We start from the raw sequence: 22,531 nt of genomic DNA on the forward strand, positions 1-22,531 counted from the left end.
TTGTTGTGATTTGGCGCTATATAAAAAAATTGATTGATTGATTGATTATATGTACAACAACTGGGGGCAAGTTGGCACAGTACACTCTCAAAAAGGAACTGCTGTCTCAACGAGAAAAACTGATGTAACAATTTCAAAGATTTTTTTAAAGTTATTTCAACTCAGTTTTTTCAACTTTCAGGTGAGGTAAGACTTCTCTAGTTAAGTTGAAATAACTTTAGTTAAGAGAGAGACAGAGTAAGTTCTCCCTTTTTTTTCACTTGGGGTTGCCACAGCACAGCAGAACCAAAATGGATGTGCATGTAGATTTGGCACAAGTGCACATTAATGGGGAATGGGCAGGGCGGCGGCGTTGTCTGTTCTGGTAACAAACACACTAACCAGTTGTGTTACAGATAGTTGAACACTTTAACTGACAGCCTCAGCAGCTCAATAACTCATATCAGACTTTAACTCTAAAGGTAAGAAAATGATCATTCAGCTACTTTTAAGATGAAAAAATTTATAATCAAAGTCAGAGCATTTGATATTTTTGATGACATTTTCTGCATGTTTATCATGTTTATTACTGATGTCAGATGGGCATAGTTCATACTTCATACTGGATTATTGGTACACAGATTGCTTTTTTAAAGCTCTTTGACTGATTAATAAACAGGTTATCTGATTTAAGGCATAAAAACAGTGACTCTAAAGAGAAAAGTAAGTTCTTTTGACTTCTCTCTTTCTGTTTAAACAAAAGTTTATTGGCTTCAGTTGTGACTATGTATTTGCTTATTTTGGGTTTATACAACCTTAAGTACTTCATGAAAAGTACTACCATGTCATGTGCTTTATTTTACTTTTCTCCCTCTGTTTTTTAAAACAGGCCACATGAATTTGCAGGAGTACTTTGAAAGAATTGGGTTCTCCGGCCCATACGATAAACCAGATCTTCCAACACTCAAGTCGATCCACAGACATCACATCATGTCGGTTCCTTTTGAAAACCTCAGCATTCACTCTGGGGACCGTAACATCATGGATCTTGAAGTGATTTTCAACAAGATAGTGAGAAACTGCCGTGGAGGTTGGTGCCTTGAGAACAACTTTTTGTTCGGCTGGGTGCTGAAGGAACTTGGGTATGACACTACGACTTTGGGCGGCAGATGTTTCGAAAATATAATCGATGGTTTTGACAACCTTGACAATCACCTCATAAACAAGGTTGTCATTGATGGAAAAGCATACATTGCTGATGTGAGCTATGGCCTGTCTCTCCAAATCTGGGAGCCTCTGGAGGTCATCTCTGGAAAGGACCAACCTCAGGCAGCAGGTGTCTTCCGTTTTATTAACAAAGGCGACGTCTGGGTGCTCGAGAAAATTGGCAGACCACCCAAAATTCTCAACCAAGAGTTCGCCATGTCACATCTGGTGGACAAGAACCTAACAAGGCCAATGTACTTCTTCACCTTGGAGCCCTGTGAGGTGGATCATTTCTTTGAAGTAAACCATGCATTACAGACTGACCCCATGTCACTATTCCTCAAAAAAATCAATCTGCTCTTTGCAGACGCCCACCGTATTGTGTGGGTATTGTGTGTATAATTTTGATGAACAAAATTAATTTAGTCCATTTTAGAATAAGGCTGCATAATAAAATGTGGAAAAAGTGAAGTGCTGTGAATACTTTCCTGATGCACTGTGGGTTGTAGGTGTGAATGAGTGTGTAAATATGTCTGTCAGCCCTGCAATTGACCAAGGTGTACCCCACGTCTCATCCAATGACCACTGGGGTAGGCTCCAGTTCTGTGCAAGCAGACGCCCCTGCCACCTGACGTGCACAGAACACAACAAGTGACGGAGCTTCCGCGTGCGCCACCTCAGCCCGTGCTCACTGCTCTATTGCTTTGGACTGAGCATTGTGCTCACTGCTCCCTGCTGCTCTGCCTCCACAGTGTCTGTGCTCTGGCAGAGGTCCATGTAGGAGGCAGCCGAGCAGAACCAGAACTCTACAATCTTGGAAATCCAGCGATTGATGCAGGCAGTGAGTTCTCAATGGACAGGACAGGAGCCCCGTCCACATTCCTAGCTGACGTGGTTTGACTCTGACCTTGTTTTGTGTGCCTGAGTGTGTGTTATCAAATATGTAAAAAAAATTGCCAGCACCTGGAAACTCTCTACTCATTGACATGTACATTGACAAAATCAATAATCATCATAATAATAAAAGTCATAGTAATAATAATAATTATAATAGTAACCATAATATTAATAATAATATAAATACTAATAATAATACCAACAATAAATATAATAATAATCACATCACAAATGAAGCCTATTCCATAATTAAGTGGTTTATGAGAAGAAGAATCACATCTCATGTCATTGCCATGGGAATGCTGTGAACATGTCAGTGTATATGTGCTTCGGATACACAGATGAAGACCACAAAATTAAGGCCCCTTGACACTTGCACAACTTTGATCCGCACACTTGCATGCACTCTGCCGGCAGGAGAGTAAACTCATCTCAGACCCATTGTAAACTGGTGTAAACTGTGCTCGGCTTTGTGCACGTGTGCAAAGAAAATTTCGAAATGTTCAAAATCTCCGTCATGCATTAATTACGTGAACTTCAGTTGAACATTGCGCAAGCAAGTCAAAAACACTTTGTGTAAGTGCGAGTGATTGTGTCAGCACACCGCATCAGAGTGCAGCTCTGACAAGATGTTAAATCTATCATGAACATAATTTTACAGGTACTCATAAGAAGGAAAGAACATGCAACTGTTTTACCAAGCTATTACAATACAAATTACAAAAACATTAAAAAACAAAGTTTATCAGTTTGAACATTAAATATCATGTCTTTGTGGTGTATTCAATTGAAGAGGATTTGCAAATCATTGTATTCTGTTTTTATTTACATTTTACATAACATCCCAACTTCATTGGAATTGGGGTTTTAATTATTTTATAAGCGCAGCGTCCAGCACACAACGCGAGGCATTAAGTGGAACAAAGCGCGGTGCCCAGCTGGGAACACATCACGATGATGTGCATGTAAGTGGGCAGATCATCAGCAGATGTCAGAATTTGGACTATTATATTATGTTTTTTTTTTCTGTTTTGTTCTGTTTAGCTTAGGTTTGGTTGTTCTTCAGTGTGTGATTACCAGGGTGTATACAAGCTTCACTGGTTGCACTAGTTCCCTGCCAGATTGTTGCACCTTGTGCCTTTGTTTCCAGCTCTGTACCTGTTTTTCTAGTCCTGCTTGCCATGTTGTGTTTGTTGACGACCTGACTGTTTTTCAACCACGTCTTATCACCTGATGTTTCTTACTTGTTTGCTATTATTGGACTGCCTTTTTGTGTACCAGACCCTGCGGAGTCACTCAGTAAATGAGCTTAAAAACCAGAGCTGTGTAAGTGCATTTGTGTCCAGACATCTCTGACCACCAAGCCTGATAGAATCATGACAGAAAGAGAAATGGTGTTCAATTTGTTTATTTTCATTTACATAGCACCAAATCACATCAAAGTTGCCTCAAGGCGCTTCACACAAGTAAGGTCAAACCTTACCAAGCCCCAGAGCAAGCACACAGGTGACATTGTTAAGGAAAAACTGCCTCTGATGATTTGAGGAAGAAACCTCAAGCAGGCCACGCTACCAATATGATTTACCAAACAATTCACAAAACAAATAAACAGGAAATGTTGCTGGTGCACGGGACAGGAGGGCCACAGAAACAGACACCACACCGATCTCTGGCTGGAGCTGCACCTCAAACAGAGAAAAAAAAAAAAACAGAATGAGGCATCAGAAAGACAACGAATACAATATAATTTCCTCAGAATTAAGCAACAAGAAAAACAAAAGAAATATTATGGTGATTGCCGGCCACTGTTGGGGTAATTTTAAAGGAAGAGTATGTTAAGAGTGTGTTGGAGGTTAAGTGAATGCCCTACAGGGTGATGACTGTAAAGTTGGAAACTGAAGGGGTGACAATGAATGTCATCAGTGCATATGCCCCACAGGTAGGTTGCATGACAAAGGAGAAAGAAAATTTCCAGAGTGAGTTAGATGTTGCAATGGGATGTGGTTTGAATATATACATTTGCTATTTTCATAATTTTTGATCATTTTATTCTACCTATAATGACATCCCCCAAATAAGGTAAGCAGAGTTAAAGCGTCAGCATGCACCAACATACCCAGACTTCACTTTGTTCATGAAGGACATTGATCTAACAACATAACAAATATGTATGAGGTCTGTCCAAAAAGTATTGGACCTTTTTATTTTTTGCAAAAACAATATGGATTTGAATCACGTGTGATTGCATCAGCCAAGGGTGTGGCTGGAAACATGTGGTAAAAGAACAAAACACAAGAGGGCAGCAGAGAAGAGACTTACACAAGCAACAAGTGAATAACTAACAAAACATAAGAGGGTGACAAACACCTCAAAACAAACTGCAAAATGACTGTGGTGAGTTAGAGAATATAAACTCATTATGAACTAAACTGAAGACCAAAGCATGAAGGTGATGAAATTGAGAGTCCTAAGAAATAATAATAATAATAATAATAATAATAAAAAAAATAGACAACACAGAGACTAAATTGTACACCAATAATTCAAATGCATAAGCACTGGAAAGAGAGACTGTGAAATAAACACTGCAAAACCAAAAACACCAAGACATCATGTGCAACAGACAGGGGAGGATGCAGAGAAGATCAACATACATGACAACTGACAGGACGGACCTGAAGACAACTTGACATACCACATATGGGTAAAGGGCAGAGACAATGTGCACGACACACACACATTCAGACAACACAGCAGGGAGGTGAGTGCACACAAAGGAAACATGACTGACAAACACTAACAACTGAGGCATGACACAAACAATAAACCAAGAGGTAATAATAGATAAATACGATTTGAACCTATACTGAACTTACACAAAAACCCTGGAACAGACAGGAGACACAAACGCTGTCTCTCTCTTAGAGAAGTCTTGTGGAATTAACTCAGTTGAAAGTTGAAAAAACTGAGTTGAAAAAACTTTTTAAAAATCTATGCAAATTGTTACATGAGTTTTTCTCGTTGAGACTACATGATGACTACACAGTATGTTGCTGACTTGGTCTTAGAAGGATGTTGGAGAAAGGATTTAAGATTCAAGAGTGTTTCTCACTCAGTCACTTATACATGGTGAAATTCATGGCACTGGCTGGCTGGCACTTGGAACAGGTGGAAAAAAATTTGATGGGTGGGATTTGGGTCTCTGGTGAGATTATCTCCACAGGAGATGATGTACTGGGCCTGCTGCTGCCTATTACAAACCTGGACATGAAAAGTAGAGGAATAGTGTGGAGTAAGTTTGAGCAAGATTACATGCAAAAGAAAAATGAGTCTGGATGCAATCAGAACTTTGGCTAGTTGCCTTAACCCTATTCAGGACTTTTGGGGTCCATTGGACCCCATGGTAGTTGCTTTCTCCATATTGTGCTCACTAAAGTCCTGAATAGGGTTAAGTATGGAAAACAATAGTATAATGATCGGAACAATGAACAAACACATTTTATAGATCAATATGTATACCCAATAAAGAATGACAAAAGAAGAAATTCTTGTAATTTGTGTACTGCATCATGTCATATGTATGTAGATGCTTTATTGTAACGGCAGTTAATCAGTGTTTTATTAGTTGTAACTGTATAATATCAAACTGCTGAATGGCGAATAAATCATAAGCACTGAAAAAATATGTAAAACATATGAGGTCTGTCCAAAAAGTATCCGACCTTTTTATTTTTTGCAAAAACTATATGGATTTGAATCACATGTGATTGCATCAGCCAAGCTTGAACCTTCGTGCGCATGCGTGAGTTTTTTCACGCCTGTCGGTTGCGTCATTCGCCTGTGAGCAGGCTTTGTGTGAGCAGTGGTCCACCCCTCTCGTCGGATTTTTATTGCGAATAAATGTCTGAACGATTTGGAGCTTTGCTGCATCAAATTTTTCCAGAAACTGTGAGAGACCTCCAGGTGGACACCATTTGGAAAATTCAGATGGCTTTCAGTGACGATTTTATGGGGATTACACAGATTAAGGAGTGCACCAGCCAGTTTAAAGACCGCCCACATCGTCTGAGAGTGCGGCGCGCTCCAAGCGCCGATCGACAGGCTCAAACCCCGCTGAAACAACCAGATCATTTCCAATGTGAAGGCTTTGTTGATCCGGGATGTCGTCTGACTTTCACAAAAAAGGCAGAAGGCGTGGAGATCAGCACTTTTTCGGCACATTCTACTGTTACAGGAGTTTTTTTTCATGGAAAGAGAAGCGGAGAATTGCGCCACCGTGCCGCTCATGGCGCGCGACAAAACCACCTCCGTGTTGGTCTCACAGGACGGCTTTCAGGTGGCTTTCATACGGCTTCTGGTTGCTTTTCAGTTGTGTGAGTATCCGAGAAATTGTGGATGAGCCTGGACATGCCAGAACATGTCCTGTGAGGCTTCATCATGGCGTTGCTTTGTGCCATACGGCTCCGCCGCAACGCGCAGAATTCCTCCGCACATCTGTCTCAATGTGCCGATGTCCACGTCTTCCGCAATTCCTGTGCTAGTCAGACGACATACCGGATCAAGACAGCGTCCAGTTTAGAAATGAACGGCACATTCCAGTGTTACAGGAGTTTTTGTCATGGAAAGAGGAGCGGAGGAATTCCGTGCGTCGCAGCAGAGCCGCATGGCGCAAAGCAGCGCCGTGATGAAGCCTCACAGGACATGTCTTGTGAGACCAACACGGAGGTGGTTTTGTCCCGCGCCATGAGCGGCACTGTGGCTCAATCCTCCGCTTCTCTTTCCATGAAAAAACTCCTGTAACAGTAGAATGTGCCGAAAAAGTGCTGATGTCCACGCCTTCTGCCTTTTTTGTGAAAGTCAGACGACGTCCCGGATCAACAAAGCCTTCACATTGGAAATTATCTGGTTGTTTCAGCGGGGTTTGAGCCTGTCGATTGGCGCTCGGAGCGGGCCACGCTCTCAGACGCTGTGGGTGGTCTTTAGTCTGGCTGGTGCACTCCTTAATCTGTGTAATCCCCATAAAATCATCGCTGAAAGCCATCTGAAAACTCACGCATGCGCACGAAGGTTCAAGCTTGGCTGATGCAATCACACGTGATTCAAATCCATATAGTTTTTGCAAAAAATAAAAAGGTCGGATACTTTTTGGGCAGACCTCATATGTTTTACATATTTTTTTCAGTGTTTATGATTTATTCTCCTTTCAGCAGTTTGATATTATACAGTTAAAACTAATAAAACACTGATTAACTGCCGTTACAATAAAGCATCTGCATACATATGACATGATGCAGTACACAAATTACAAGAATTTCTTCTTTTGTCATTCTTTATTGGGTATACATATTGATCTATAAAACGTGTTTGTTCATTGTTCCGATCATTATACTATTGTTTTCCATACTTAACCCTATTCAGGACTTTAGTGAGCACAATATGGAGAAAGCAACTACCATGGGGTCCAATGGTCCCCCCAAAAGTCCTGAATAGGGTTAAGGCAACTAGCCAAAGTTCTGATGGCATCCTGACTTATTTTTCTTTTGCATGTAATCTTGCTCAAACTTACTCCACACTATTCCTCTACTTTTCATGTCCAGGTTTGTAATAGGCAGCAGCAGGCCCAGTACATCATCTCCTGTGGAGATAATCTCACCAGAGACCCAAATCCCACCCATCAAATTTTTTTCCACCTGTCCCAAGTGCCAGCCAGCCAGTGCCATGAATTTCACCACGTATAAGTGACTGAGTGAGAAACACTCTTGAATCTTAAATCCTTTCTCCAACATCCTTCTAAGACCAAGTCAGCAACATACTGTGTAGTCATCATGTAGTCTCAACGAGAAAAACTCATGTAACAATTTGCATAGATTTTTAAAAAGTTATTTCAACTCAGTTTTTTCAACTTTCAACTGAGTTAATTCCACAAGACTTCTCTAAGAGAGAGACAGCGTTTGTGTCTCCTGTCTGTTCCAGGGTTTTTGTGTAAGTTCAGTATAGGTTCAAATCGTATTTATCTATTATTACCTCTTGGTTTATTGTTTGTGTCATGCCTCAGTTGTTAGTGTTTGTCAGTCATGTTTCCTTTGTGTGCACTCACCTCCCTGCTGTGTGTGTGTCGTGCACATTGTCTCTGCCCTTTACCCATATGTGGTATGTCAGTTTGTCTTCAGGTCCGTCCTGTCAGTTGTCATGTATGTTGATCTTCTCTGCATCCTCCCCTGTCTGTTGCACATGATGTCTTGGTGTTTTTGGTTTTGCAGTGTTTATTTCACAGTCTCTCTTTCCAGTGCTTATGCATTTGAATTATTGGTGTACAATTTAGTCTGTGTTGTCTATTTTTTTTTTTTTATTATTTCTTAAGTTAGGACTCTCGGTTTCATCACCTTCATGCTTTGGTCTTCAGTTTAGTTCATAATGAGTTTATATTCTCTAACTCACCACAGTCATTTTGCAGTTTGTTTTGAGGTGTTTGTCACCCTCTTATGTTTTGTTAGTTATTCACTTGTTGCTTGTGTAAGTCTCTTCTCTGCTGCCCTCTTGTGTTTTGTTCTTTTACCACATGTTTCCAGCCACCCGTGATTACCACACCTGTGCATTAATGTGTTTGTACTTAAATTACAACCTTGTCTTCTTTACCTTGTGGGTCCATTGTTGTGTGTTACCTCTGTCTTCTGTGTTGCCAGTTATGAGTATCTGGTTGTTTTTTTATTTTTATATTTTAGTCCTTGTACAGTTATCTGAGTTGATGTGGACCTCTTCATCTCACCTCCTGAATTCCAGTTGTATTTTTGTTGGAACTTCCCTGTCTCTCTCTTTTTTTTTTTTTTTTTTTGTTGGAAGAATAAATAATTGTTTTTTAACTCCACCTTTGTCTCCTCACTGACCGCATTTTTGGGGTTCTAGTCAGACTGTATTGCACTAACCATAACAGACTTTATTCACTCAGGGTTGCCACAGCAGAACCAAGATGGATCTACATTTTGATTTGGCACAAGTGTTACGCTGGATGCACAGCCTGACGCAACTCCACATTACATGGAGAATGGGCAGGGCGCTGCCTGCTGTGGTAACAAACGCACTAACCTATTGTGTCACCACCCAGCCCCCTCAGATATTTGCACACTTTAACTGACAGCCTCAGTAACTCACAGCAGACTTCAATTCTGAAGGTAAGAAAATGATCATTCCGGTACATTAAGATGAGAAAGCAGTTATAATCAAAGTCAGAGTACTTTATTTTTTTATGACATTTTCTGCATGTTTATTACTGATGTGAGATGGCCATAATTCATACTGGATTATTCATGCCCAGATTGCTTTTTTTGGTCAAATGCAAAAAATTCCCACATGCCTTAGTCAGATAAAGCTCTTCTACTGGTTAATAAACAGGTTAATCTGATTTAAAGTATAAAAAAAACAGTGACTATAAAGACTAAAAGTAAGTTCTTTTGACTTCTCCCTTTTTCCTTGGGGTCACCACACCAGATTCCATATGGATCTGCATGTTGATATTTGGCACAAATTTTACACCAGATGCCCTTCCTGACCCAGCTCCATATTACAAGTGCATTCACCGCTTGGCCTCCACGCTGTGGAGAGGTGGGCTTAAAAAAAAAAAAAGATGTGTTAAAGGTGTGAAGGCTTAAATTCTAACAAACGTGGTTACAGATAGATAAATGCCGAACTTGATTCGGATCATACGTCATGCTCAGATGCTCATCTGAGTGTGCACGTGTGCCACGTCACTCCAACAAACATCTGGTGGAGGAAAAAAAAATCTTCCCAACAGAAATCAAACAGTAGCAGTTTTTTAATGATGCATTTAGTTTAATTTACACTGCAGTAGTGTCAAAATGAGAATTTGTGCTTGTTGCTATAATCTGGACTATTTGATATATATTTGATATATATATTTGCTATAGAGTCTGTGATCGGCCTCTTTTCATGACTAATTCCCACTGAGGGGTGTGAGTTCTTATTTTGTTTTTTTTGTTTTTTTTTAATTGGAGTAAGTGGAAATAAAAATGAATGCTGCTGATGACTTTCTGCTAAAACTTGACTGACAAGTGACTTTTTTTTCCACAAGAAGCAGCTACACACAAGGGTTGTAGAACTTTACTTTGAAGAAATTTCTGTACATATCATATTTGACTTTCTTTTACATCAACAAATGCTGAGTTATTAATTATTATACAGAAGACAAATACACACAAACATGTTGCGATTATTCTAGATTAGCCACTATGCTACAGCTAACTGGCGAATATCTTAATGCTAATTTAACATTGAAATAACACAGGCTAACGCGTTAGCATCGCTCCCGTTTTTAAGTTTCTATCACCTGTTTCAGAAGACCATCAGAGGTCAGTTTAAGATAAAAAAAAAGTTAAGTACTACTCATAGACATTTACTCTTTAGGGTTTAGTGGGGAAAATGAAAAGAATGAGGAGTAAAAGGCAACAGCTTTGCTTCAAACTTTCGCTAGCACTGGTACCACAGTCTCTTGTACAAAGAGACTGGTAGCGTGTTTTTGAAAACATGGCTGTGATTGGTCCATCTGATACGTCGGCCGCTATTGGCTATCACACCACGCTCTGTGATTGGCTGTGGCATAACCGCAGAAAATGTGAAAAACAAACCGAAAGACTTGAAAAGTCAGACAAACTAGTTGCAAAATGTCGCAAATGTTGGGGTGGGAGTTTATCTCACCCCGTCAAACCAAAATGGAAACCAGGTATTTGCTTTGTGTGTCTGGAATTCGCACGGCAACCGAAAACATTTGGAGGTTTGAGGAGTGGAACCAACTTACCATCCTCCTTGCATTGCCTCCATTTTGATTTTGAAACGTTGTAAACAAAGGCTGCAGCCAATCAGAGAGCGGCGTGTCTCAGCCAATCAGCAAAATGTCAGAATCCTGACTAAAAGTCACATGACCAAATAATCCAATACCGACTTCTTTGCTTTGGCTGGAGGAGTGGAACCAACTTCAACTTTCGCCAATCAGAATGAAACTACGGCAAGTCTGCATGGACAAGCAGCACGGCGGGAGCACATTTCTAAAAAATGTTTTGCCACAATGAGAGACTAAATCCTTTCAGAGATGTTGTTGACATAAAGGGCGATCAAGGTGATCAGGCATGCTTTCCTTCGCTTAAAAACAAAGTATTATTGAAAAATTGTGCCTACGTATTTGCTTATTTTGGGTTTATACAACCTTAAGTTCTTCATGAAAAGTACTACCATTCCATGTCATGTGCTTTATATTATTTTTCTCCCTCTGTTTTTAAAACAGGCCACATGAATTTGCAGGAGTACTTTGAAAGAATTGGGTTCTCCGGCCCATACGATAAACCGGATCCTCCAACACTCAAGTTGATCCACAGACATCACATCATGTCGGTTCCTTTTGAAAACCTCAGTATTCACTCTGGGGACCGTAACATCATGGATCTTGAGGTGATTTTCAACAAGATAGTGAGAAACTGCCATGGAGGTTGGTGCCTTGAGAACAACTTATTGTTCGGCTGGGTGCTGAAGGAACTTGGGTATGACACTACGACTTTGGGCGGCAGAGTTTTAGACAATCTAATCGATGGCTTTGACAACCTTGACAATCACCTCATAAACAAGGTTGTCATCGATGGAAAGGCATACATTGCTGATGTGAGCTATGGCCTGTCTCTCCAAATCTGTGAGCCTCTGGAGCTCATCTCTGGAAAGGACCAACCTCAGGCAGCAGGTGTCTTCTGTTTTATTAACAAAGGGGAGTCTGGGTGCTCGAGAAAACTGGCAGACCACCCAAAATTCTCAACCAAGAGTTCGCCATGTCACGTCTGGTGGACAAGAACCTAACAAGGCCAATGTACTTCTTCACCTTGGAGCCCCGAGAGGCAAATGATTTCTCTGAAGTAAACTATGCACTTCAGACTGACTCCATGTCACTATTCCTCAAAAAATCCATCTGCTCTTTGCAGATGCCCACTGGATTCAGAGCTCTTATCGGCTGGACATACAGTGAGGTCACCTACAAACCTGAAGAAGGTGTTGATACCTTCAATATAAGGCACATACCAGATGATGAGGTTCAGCAACTTCTGAGGAAGAAGTTCAACATCAACTTGGCAAAAAAAAATTTCAGCCTATTCACAAAAAAACGAGTCTAACGCTCTGAAAATTTTAAATCTTCTGAAGCGATGATGATGCAAATCATTAATAATGTTTGTAAGAAGAAAGTAATCAGTTAATTTGACTATAAAGTCCAGTGAATTAAAACAAGTGCAGTAAACCTTGTGATAATGTAATGCTCTATAAAATCTTTACTTCTGCCAAGGTGAAAAATTTTTTTCACATTGTCATTATGGGGTATTGTGTGTGTGTATAATTTGCCCATTTTGGAATAAGGTTGTATAATAAAATGTGGAAAAAGTGAAGTGCTGTGAATACTTTCCAGATGCACCGTAGGTTGTAGGTGTGAATGTGCTTGTGTCGGCCCTGCAATAGACCAAGATGTACCCCACATCTCATCCAATGACCACTGGGGTAGGCTCCAGTTCCCCAGTGACCTTTGACCACAATATGCAGGTTCAGAAAATGAATGGATGGATGCAATTAGGTAGTTGGTGTTATTTATACTCAGACACTGTCTCCATCAGCCTGTGTTTAATGGACCAATATAAGAACAACCACATGCAGGTGCTTTCTGCAGGCGACATAAACCCAGACACATTAGACGTTCCGCCCACTGAAGAAGTCTCCAAACATACAAGAGACAGTCGAACTGAAACGTCTCCTCCATCGGGAGACTTTTTTCATCCACACACTTGAGTCACCACATTCCCACGCCTTAATGAAGAAACTGACTTTTCTCCATTTCTTTAATCAGTCCAGGGGTCTCTACTGCTTATTTAGCAAACTTTATGTCAAAGTAGTGATGGGTTGTCTATGCTGTCCTTATTGTGTATCTCTTTTGCAATGCAGCTTTTGAGTCTAATTTCTTTATCATTAACTTTTGCTGTGCTTAGTGGCCCCAAAGCATTTTTTTCTTAGTACTTTGGACCATGCCTTTACATACAGATTAACAGAACAGTTAGGTCTTGGCAGAGACTTTATTGACATAATGCCATTGACATTAGATCTATGTTAAAGTGAACAAAGTCCATCAAGTTATGTTAGAATTTGTAACTACACAACTCCAGCTCAGTATCAGTGGGTTGCACATTGTATGAGGATACATTTTTTCTCCTCCGTTTTTAAAACGGGCAATATGAATTTGGAGGAGTACTTTGAAAGAATTGGCTTCTATGGCCCATACGATAAACCGGATCTTCCAACGCTCAAATTGATCCACAGACATCACATCATGTCTGTTCCTTTTGAAAACCTCAGCATTCACTGTGGGGAGTCTATCATCATGGATCTTGAGGTAGCTTTCAACAAGATAGTGAGGAGCCGCCGTGGAGGTTGGTGCGTTGAGTGCAACTACTTGTTCGGCTGGGTGCTGAGGAAACTTGGGTATGATACTACAACTTTGAGCTCCAGAGTGTTTAACAGTACAATCAATGATTTCAGCACCACTGAGTGCCACCTCATAAACAAAGTTGTCATAGATGGAAAGGCATACATCACTGATGTGAGCTATGGGGTGTCTTTCCAAATGTGGCAGCCTCTGGAGCTCATCTCTGGAAAGGACCAACCTCAGGCAGCAGGTGTCTTCCGTTTTATTAACAAAGGGGACGTCTGGGTGCTCGAGAAAACTGGCAGACCACCCAAGTTACTCAACCCAGAGTTTGCCATGTCAAGTCTGGTGGACAGGAAGCTAACAAAGACGATGCACTGCTTCACCTTGGAGCCCAGAGAGCCAAATGACTTCTCTGAAGTAAACCATGCACTTCAGATGGACCCCACCTCACTTTTCACCAATAAATCCATCTGCATTTTGCAGACGCATACCGGATTCAGAGCCCTTTTTGGCTGGACATACAGCGAGGTCACCTACAACCCAGAGGAAGGCGTCGATACCTTTGACATGAGGAACATACCAGATGATGAAGTACAACAAATTCTGAGGAAGAAGTTCAACATCAATTTGGAAAAGAAATTACAGCCTATTAACAATCAATCATTTTATTGTCTCTGAAAATCCAAAGTCTATTTGACTGATGATGCAACCGTTTGGATGTTTGACCATTTTTTTGAGAAAAAAAAGTCTAAAATCTTACCAATGCTAGTAATAAGAATGTAATCAGTTCATTCACTGCTTATCCTGTCTGAAGGTTTCACATAATGTGTTACTTTGTGTGATTTTTACATTAACTCAATGCTAACTGATGTTACACTCACCAGCTACTTTATTAGGTACAATTGCTTATTAACACAAATAGGTAATTACCCAATCACATGACAGCAACTCAGTGCATTTAGGCACCTAAACGTGGTAAAGACAACTTGCTGAAGTTCAAATAGAACATAAGAATGGGAAAGCAAGGGGATTTAAGTGACTTTGAAAGTGGCATGGTTGTTGGTCCCAGACGGGTTGGTCTGAGATTTTCACAAACTGCTGACCTACTGGGATTTTCAAACACAACCATCTCTAGGGTTTACAGAGAATGATCCAAAAAAAGAGAGAAGCTATCCAGTCAACGGCAGTTATGTAGACGAAAATGCCTTGTTGATGTCAGAGATCAGAGGAGAATGGGGAGACTGGTTGGCACAAACATCTCTGAGGAATGTTTCCAGCACATTGTTGAATCTATGCCATGAGGAATAAGGCAGTTCTGAAGTCACAAGGGAGTACAACCCAGTAATAGCAAGGTTTACCTGATAAAGTGGCTATTGAGTGTATGACATAAAATTAAAATGTCAAAATGAGTTTGCATTCTGAATATTTTGTAATTCCACAGAGCAATGATGAAAAACCTTAGGAAAATAAATGAAATCTCTGCACGATCAAGCCAATAGTGTGTTACTGAATCACTGCTGTTCAACATATGGAGATTATCTCTCCTTCCTCTCTGTCTTTCTGCCATCTTTTCTGTTTAAGACACTAGGCTTCTAAACAGTCCTCCTCCCTCCTCTTAGCAGTTTTTCACCTTAGGAGCTCTCTTGGCCTAAGATGCTTTCATAGGATGCTTTGTGAATACGTGCCCAGGTGCTTCCACAGGGGTGGAAATCCATCTTCTGATCAAAAAAGTTAATTTAATGATAGAGGGTTGAGACATTTATTACATTTGCAGGGGAAGCTGGGGCACAGTGGATCAGAAATGTTGTTTTGTGGCAGCATAAACACATTATGCATAGGTTTAGGTCATTCTGTTGTGGATCTAATACAGCAAGTTATTGTTTATAAGGCTGTTATTTATGTCTCCCCCAGTGTAATTTACAGGTGTTTAAAATCAATTTTTTAATTTTTGTTTCACTGTGCCCCGGACACTAATTCATGAAGCACAGTGAATCAACTTAGAATATAATAAAACACGATTATAAAGATGTCTTCAAAATTATTAAATGTATGCTCATGCATATACAAATCCAACAAACCAGCTATGTAATGTGAGTGTCTTATATAGTGACATAAGTCCTTTAGAAACTATTATAAATACAACTGTCATAATTTCTGTTCAAACGTGAAAACAGTTGTTTATATACAGAAATTATAGAAATAATTCATGGAAAAATAAATGCATAAGCTTCAACAAGTAATAATTGTCATCCACTTGATACTGGGGCTTGGTAAATCACTTTCTAGACTGATTCATTGTGCCCTGATTCACTGTGCCCCGGGTGCATGTGACACACGAGTCATGTTATCAAATAGCTGATAGTCTGGAGAAGACATAACACATGCTCCTCATTGGACGGGGTAGTCTTCTAACGAATAACAATTTTTGGGCCACCTTTCCTCTGTTGTGAAAAATAAATACAAAGACACTGACATCCACAAAATTTACCTTTGATAGGAAAAAAAAACTGACTTCACTTGCCACTTAGTTTTACCCTTAAAGCATCCAAAAACAAAACACAAATTTTATAAGGGGGGTGTTTTTATGCATAAAAATATGGCATAACTGCTGCAAATATATGTATCTAGTTTTGCAGATATAACTACTGATTCACTGTGCCCCGTGACTCACCATGCCCCGGTTTCCCCTAAATGCGGAAATTGTTTAAGCTAAAAAAAAATTCCTTTTTTTTTGTTTACAAAATGAAAATATAATCTTTCCTCTGAAACTAATTATTACAGATAATAAGAATCAGATTTTGATTGTGATATAATCTTTTCTCTGAAACTAATTATTGCAGATATTTTTTTTTTTTCAGGTAGTTACATAGAAAAACCAATCAGCATTGACAGATAAGACTCAAGCATTTAACTTAATCTGAAACACAAAGGACAGCCCTTGGAGGATGATGGTATCAATGTTTTGGGGAAAAACATGTTGTGAGAAGACTGATAAAAGAAGTCATCTATGTAAAACTGGAAAAATCTTCTCTCAATGGAGCTGGAGGTGCACAAGTGTCAGAATATTTTAAGACCAAAACAAGAAGCCAAGCTGATTTAGACTTCATTTGTACAATGTATTCACCTGGGTGACTCAGGACTCTTTCTTGACTTAATATGACCATACATCACTTCACATAAGTTCCTAGAATGGAAAAACAATATACCAATCTCTTAAAGCTATAGTGTGTTGGATTCAGGGGTATCTATTTGATGAGATGGAATATAACATTCATAATCATGTGTTCATTAGTGTATAATCATCTGCATATGGGGTTATCTGCATATGGGGGTGGCCCTCGTGGAGGCTGCTGTGTTGCAGCGTGATCTTGACACAGTAGGTCAAAAGGGACATACTTATTTATTCTTCTTTTCGGATTTTGCAGGGCAGCCAGAAGGCTGAACAACAAAGAAGGAATCAGTGGTTGCTCTTCAATAGGACTGGTTGCTCGTTCAGGCTAAAAAGTTTGAGATTTTTTTGTAAAATGGAGACTGATACATATTGATTATTGATTATCAGAAAGGAACACAAGGGAGCATGAATCCCCCATCACTGAAGAAGTGAAAAATAAAAACATAAACAAACAACAAAATCATAATCATAATGAAATCTACAACCTCACGACTAGATGACACTAACTCCTACACATTGACAATCTTCACATACACCTTGCAGTCCAAGGTGCTGGCTTTACAGTAGAATGTATAAAACCCTAAATTCTAATTCTTACCAGTACATGGAACATTTTGTACGACAGCGTTTTAGCGCCACATTGAATGTTTTTTTAGACTTCGAGAATAAAGTCGTAATATTACGAGAATAAAGTCGTAATTTTACAAGAAAAAAGTCATAATATAATATTTGGACTTTTTTCTTGTTACTTTTTCTCGTAATATTATGACTTTATTTTCGTAATATTACAACTTTTTTCTCGTAATATTACGACTTTTTCTCGTAATATTACGACTTTATTCTCGAAGTCAAAAAAAAAAAAAAAAAAAAAAAAAAAAAATTCAATGTGGACCTAAAACTCCGTAGTAATTTTGGACACAACACAATAGCTATAAAAATTATTTCGGAGTTATTTGCAGATATTTTTGTGGAACCGCTCACTTACTGACTCACTGATTCATGTCACATGTTCATGTTCATGTTCAATCGTGAGGATTTAAAAAAAAAAAATGACCATAAATATGCAACTGAAATGCAGTATATGCGACAATTATAATATTGTGTAGATAAATTTAAATTAAGTCATGCTGCACATATAACCCTGCTTTCCCAAAAGAAGAGGTAGAAAATTAAACGGGTTTATATATATATATATATATATATATATATATATATATATATATATATATATATATATATATATATATGAGAGAGAGAGAGAGAGAGAGAGAGAGAGAGAGAGAGAGAGAGAGAGAGAGAGTAAAAAACTGTAATAATTTTATGATTAAAAAAACAAAAGCAATTTTATGGTCATTCCTCGACAGGAAGTGACGTATTTTGCCAACAGCGTGACGACCTCTTCGCTCGAAAATAAAACAAGGAAGTGAGGCGTTATTGTAAATGAAAATAATTAGCGGACAGGATATATTTTAAAATTTGGGAGTTTCTTCAGTTGGTTGTTGGGTGTCGGGGGGGGGGAGTAAAGTCACCGTGGACTTACCCGGGAGCCCGTTTTTGACCGTCTTCAGGGATTCTGCTTTTAGCCAGCTAGCTAGCTAGCGATGAACACGGACGTGGAATTTCACATCAGGCAGAATTATCCTTGGACCAAACTACCAGCTAATGTCAGACAGGTACTGTGTGCCCATATGAGAGCAGACTGACTGTGCTGTGCGGCGAGGTTAAACTCTCAATGTCACCGTGTTCGGACAGCTGTCAGTCCTCCTGTGCAGGGCTTCATTCATCCGAAGCCATTTCTCACATCATCATTAGATTACAGCTGCAGCCATCGCAGCTCTCTGACTTAAACGTCACATGACAGATCTGCAGACAAAACTCATAACGTGCTGTCATCGAGGGCACAATTAAGTGTATGATTATATAATGCTTCCGTGATTATCATGTTGTTATCAAGTTTGATCTGTAACATTTGAAAAAGTGGTGAAGACTCATCAGATTTTTCCAGATCACAAATTTAAGATGTCAGATGAAGAGTCTGAAACCCAAAATATGTAGCACTTACAACTAGAATGGCACTCATTGGAGTAGTACTTCTCGAAACGGTAAGAAATTAAAACATCTATCTATCTATCTGTCTGTCTGTCTGTGTGTGTATATTCTCAATGCACATGCTCAGTACTGTGTAAATCTCACGTGACTAAAGGCCCTCTGACACTTGCACAAATTTGATCCCAACACTGGTACATAATCTGGCGTGCCAGAGACTAAACTTCTTGTAAACTGTGTGAGCTGTGCATGGCTGCATGCAAGTGCGTAAAGAAAATTTTGACGTGTTCAAAATCTCTGGCACGCATTCATTTTGTGAACTACACCTGAACACTGTGCGACCTATTCAAAAACACTGTGTGTTACTCGAGTCACAGCGCAGCTCATCTGAACGATTATGATGAGATGTTAAATCTATAACATAATTTTACAGATACTCATAAGAAGTGATGAAAATACAACTGTTACCAAGCCATTGCAATATAAATATTATAAATAATTATCTCTGAGACGATTCCAAATGCGTTGTCCAAATCATGAAGCACACGAGAAAAGCTGCAGCTGTGCAAAATTCCTGTGTGATTCTGAGAGCGATTAGAGGTGGTTTAATCAGCCAAGTTCTGAGAGCAAATGATTAATCTGCTACGAAATAATGATTTTATGTAATGCAGTGTCCAAAAGAACAAAGGGGGTCGCATTGGCATGACAAATTGCACAGCGGTGCGGGCCTTAAATGCATGCAAGTGTCAAGGTGCCTTTAGCGTAGGCTCCCACCTCCACTGTCAGCATGGGGGGAGTGAATAGCCTATTTATCCAAAATATGTAAGAGTAGCGGCTCTCGCAGTTTATTTCACAGGGCACTGTTGTACTATGATCGCCCACGATCCAAAAAAGTGAAACGACTTAATCCAGCTTGCCTCCTAACAGGCTGGTTTATAAAGTATAGAGTTGGTAATCTGCCTCAAAACGAAAGTAAACTGCGCCCTCAGCCAGATGTTCAGCTGCTTTCAGTGCACGTTTTACTGTTTGTAATCACGTGAAAAATATTTATTTGGGTGTTTTTTTTTTTTTTTCTTTTCATGACGACTGGAGCAGTACACTACTACACTTTAATGTTTTTGATGAATGACTGGAACGTTGCATTTTTATTGCGTTCTGCAATCTCCCTGACGGCACTTCCTGATGGAAAACTTTGCTGTTTTGGCTGCTTTCCTCCCCAAACACAGCTACCATTTGTGCAAAGCACATTTGAATCAAGACCTTAAATGTACTTTCACACAACTTATTTTAACTGTTGTAATACTGAACTAGGGCACAACGAGAGTGCAAACCTCCGCTAACACTAGTTTCCAATTCCACAAAATTTTACCTTGGAAAAAAATTTCAAGGTCAAAGTCCTGTTAGAAGCAGTGATGCCGGTAATGCGTTACTTAGTAACGTGTTGCTCTAAATTGACCTCTTTTTTCAGTCACGAGTAATCTAGCATGTTAATCTTTCCAAATCAGTAATTACAACCCCAATTCCAATTAAGTTGGGACGGTGTGTAAAATGTAAATAAAAACAATGCAATGATTTGCAAATACTTTTCAACCTATATTCAGTTGAATACACCACAAAGACAAGATATTTAATGTTCAAACTGATAAACTTTATTGCTTTTGTGCAAATATTTGCTCATTTTGAAATGGATGCCTGCAACACGTTTCAAAAAAGCTGGGACAGTGGTATGTTTACCACTGTGTTACATCACCTTTTCTTCTAACAACACTCAATAAGCATTTGAGAACTGAGGACACTAATCGTTGAAGTTTTGTAGGTGGAATTCTTTCCCATGCTTGCTTGATGTACGACTCTACAGAGAATCTTCGCTACACTCAGTGCACCTGCATGTTTTACTGGAAATATTTCTACCCATTTAGAGTATGCATCTATAATGACGAGGCAATACTTTTTCCCTTACACTGATTTAGTTCGATAAAGTCCATGTGAATTATTTAAAAAGGGTATTGCGGTGTGGGAATTTGCCCCTTTTTGGTCTTTCGTTACCTTGTGGATTGTGGTTTGCACATATTAGACATGCCCTACAAAAGTTTTTGCATATGTCTGGAACCCAAACATGGTGAAATGTTGTACCAGTCCAACCATCCCTCCTGTTGAGGCATGGTGCTCATTTAAATAAGCTTTTGGTTAATATCGGTGTGTCTAAAGGTCACATGTAAATATGATCTCTCAGTTTAGCACCTTATTTTCTCCATACCTCATCTTCTTTTCATCCCCAAACCTACCCGTCATAGTAACCCTTTTTTACTTTCGTCCACCGGCACTCACACCCTCATGTGACCGCACAGTCTCCACCAACTCAAACTGGCGCTTCCAACTCTCCAACATTCTTAATCCAACTTTCAGTTGGCTCTCTTTGTAGGTCTCTCTCTGACTGGAGTGGGTAATCACACTCTGTTCCCAAACAAACTGATAACACTTCGCAGCAGTTTTTCTTTTTTTTCCTTAAGCAGTTGTGGGGGTGTGGAGTAGCAGGAGGAGAAGGGGGTTGGGGGTGAAAATCTGAAGCTTCCCTCTGCATTTGTGCGTATGCACATGTATGCTACTCCCCAACACCATAGTTTAAAAATAACAATTTCACGATTGCTTAAAGTACATCAAATAAGCAAAATAAACCAACTTTTCTCAAATACAAAAAAAAAAAAAAGTCCACAAGTCCAAAAATGACCTGTGTCTCATTACACTCAACATATTATATACAAATGTATACACGTAGAACTCAAAGGAACTATTAATTACAGTGCCCTGATAGGAGACTTGCCCGCCAACCTTCTACCAGACTTTTGGGGCCTGGAGGACGGGAACTGGGTGTTAATTCACAGTCTCACAATCAGTTTTAAATAGTCTACAGAAAATCTACCACAGCCACCCTCTGCATTTACCCTCAAACAGTTCTGTCTGAACTCTTTAATTACTGGAACTCTTCAGTTTATCCCGGGGCTTTACCGGACAGAAAAGAACCAGCCCACACAAATTTCAATATCCTACAAATATATTACAGAGGACAAATACACAATCCAACACCACATGAAAATATTCACAATAATAAATCCTATCATTAATTGTTTTACCAGTATGTAATCTTGATTACCTTTTGCTTGAAATATATTAAACAGGCAAAACTAACCAGCTTTTCCATTCTATCCAGTGTGCAAAAATTAACCATATTCTAACCACTTTATCCAAGTTATATGATCATTCAATATGGAAAGTAGGAACGTGTTAGTATTTATTGTTTTTGAGTTATCATCTTAACAAGTTAAATAAATTTATTTCATTAACAGGTTTATCTCAGAATTTTCCCCTTAAAGAATTTTTCTTTTCATCCTGGACACACACACACACACACACACACACACACACACACACACACCACACACACACACACACACACACACACACACACACACACACACACACACACATACGACAACAACAGACATCTGCGGTACATTTATCAAAGTCGTCAGTGATGTTTCTGTGTAGGCTCTCAGTTGTCCAGGTGGTTTCCATAGTAGAGAAGCTTGAATCTTCGACTGGACTGGGTTGCTTGACGCGAGGACGTTTCGCTTCAAATCGCAGAAGCTTCCTCAGCTAAAATTCTTGTTCTGGTGGTCTGACTTCTGTCTTGACTCTTGTAGAGAAGAATAATCAAGAAGTCACAAAAGCTGGAGTTTTAAACCTAACCAGACCCCTCCTACCGAGAGGCAGAC

General features: G+C 39.5%; 2 protein-coding genes and 2 pseudogenes across 2 annotated transcripts in view; all 4 read left to right on the forward strand.

Annotated features, from left to right (window-relative positions):
- The first annotated feature begins 873 nt into the window (after positions 1–873).
- Positions 874–2,085, forward strand: LOC117501508 (annotated as a pseudogene).
- Positions 2,086–11,379: 9,294 nt separating this feature from the next.
- Positions 11,380–12,408, forward strand: LOC117502026 (annotated as a pseudogene).
- A 917-nt stretch (positions 12,409–13,325) lies between these two features.
- LOC117502081 (arylamine N-acetyltransferase, pineal gland isozyme NAT-10-like) lies at positions 13,326–14,218 on the forward strand. The gene has a single exon (XM_034161093.1). It carries the CDS (start codon positions 13,346–13,348, stop codon positions 14,216–14,218), a length of 873 nt encoding a protein of 290 aa, XP_034016984.1. The 5' UTR covers positions 13,326–13,345.
- Positions 14,219–18,081: 3,863 nt separating this feature from the next.
- Positions 18,082–22,531, forward strand: part of LOC117501777 (protein FAM91A1-like) — a 52,434-nt gene continuing 47,984 nt past the window's right edge. The window contains 1 exon segment of the mRNA XM_034160734.1: positions 18,082–18,385. Within this exon segment, the coding sequence (XP_034016625.1) occupies positions 18,314–18,385 (72 nt within the window). The 5' untranslated portion in view covers positions 18,082–18,313.

Source organism: Thalassophryne amazonica, chromosome 20 (genome assembly GCF_902500255.1).
Source record: "Thalassophryne amazonica chromosome 20, fThaAma1.1, whole genome shotgun sequence".
NCBI lineage: Eukaryota > Metazoa > Chordata > Actinopteri > Batrachoidiformes > Batrachoididae > Thalassophryne > Thalassophryne amazonica.

Excerpts from the sequence above, each read along its gene's own strand:
- LOC117502081 (XM_034161093.1), top strand. The coding sequence starts at position 13,346 with ATGAATTTGGAGGAGTACTTTGAAAGAATTGGCTTCTATGGCCCATAC.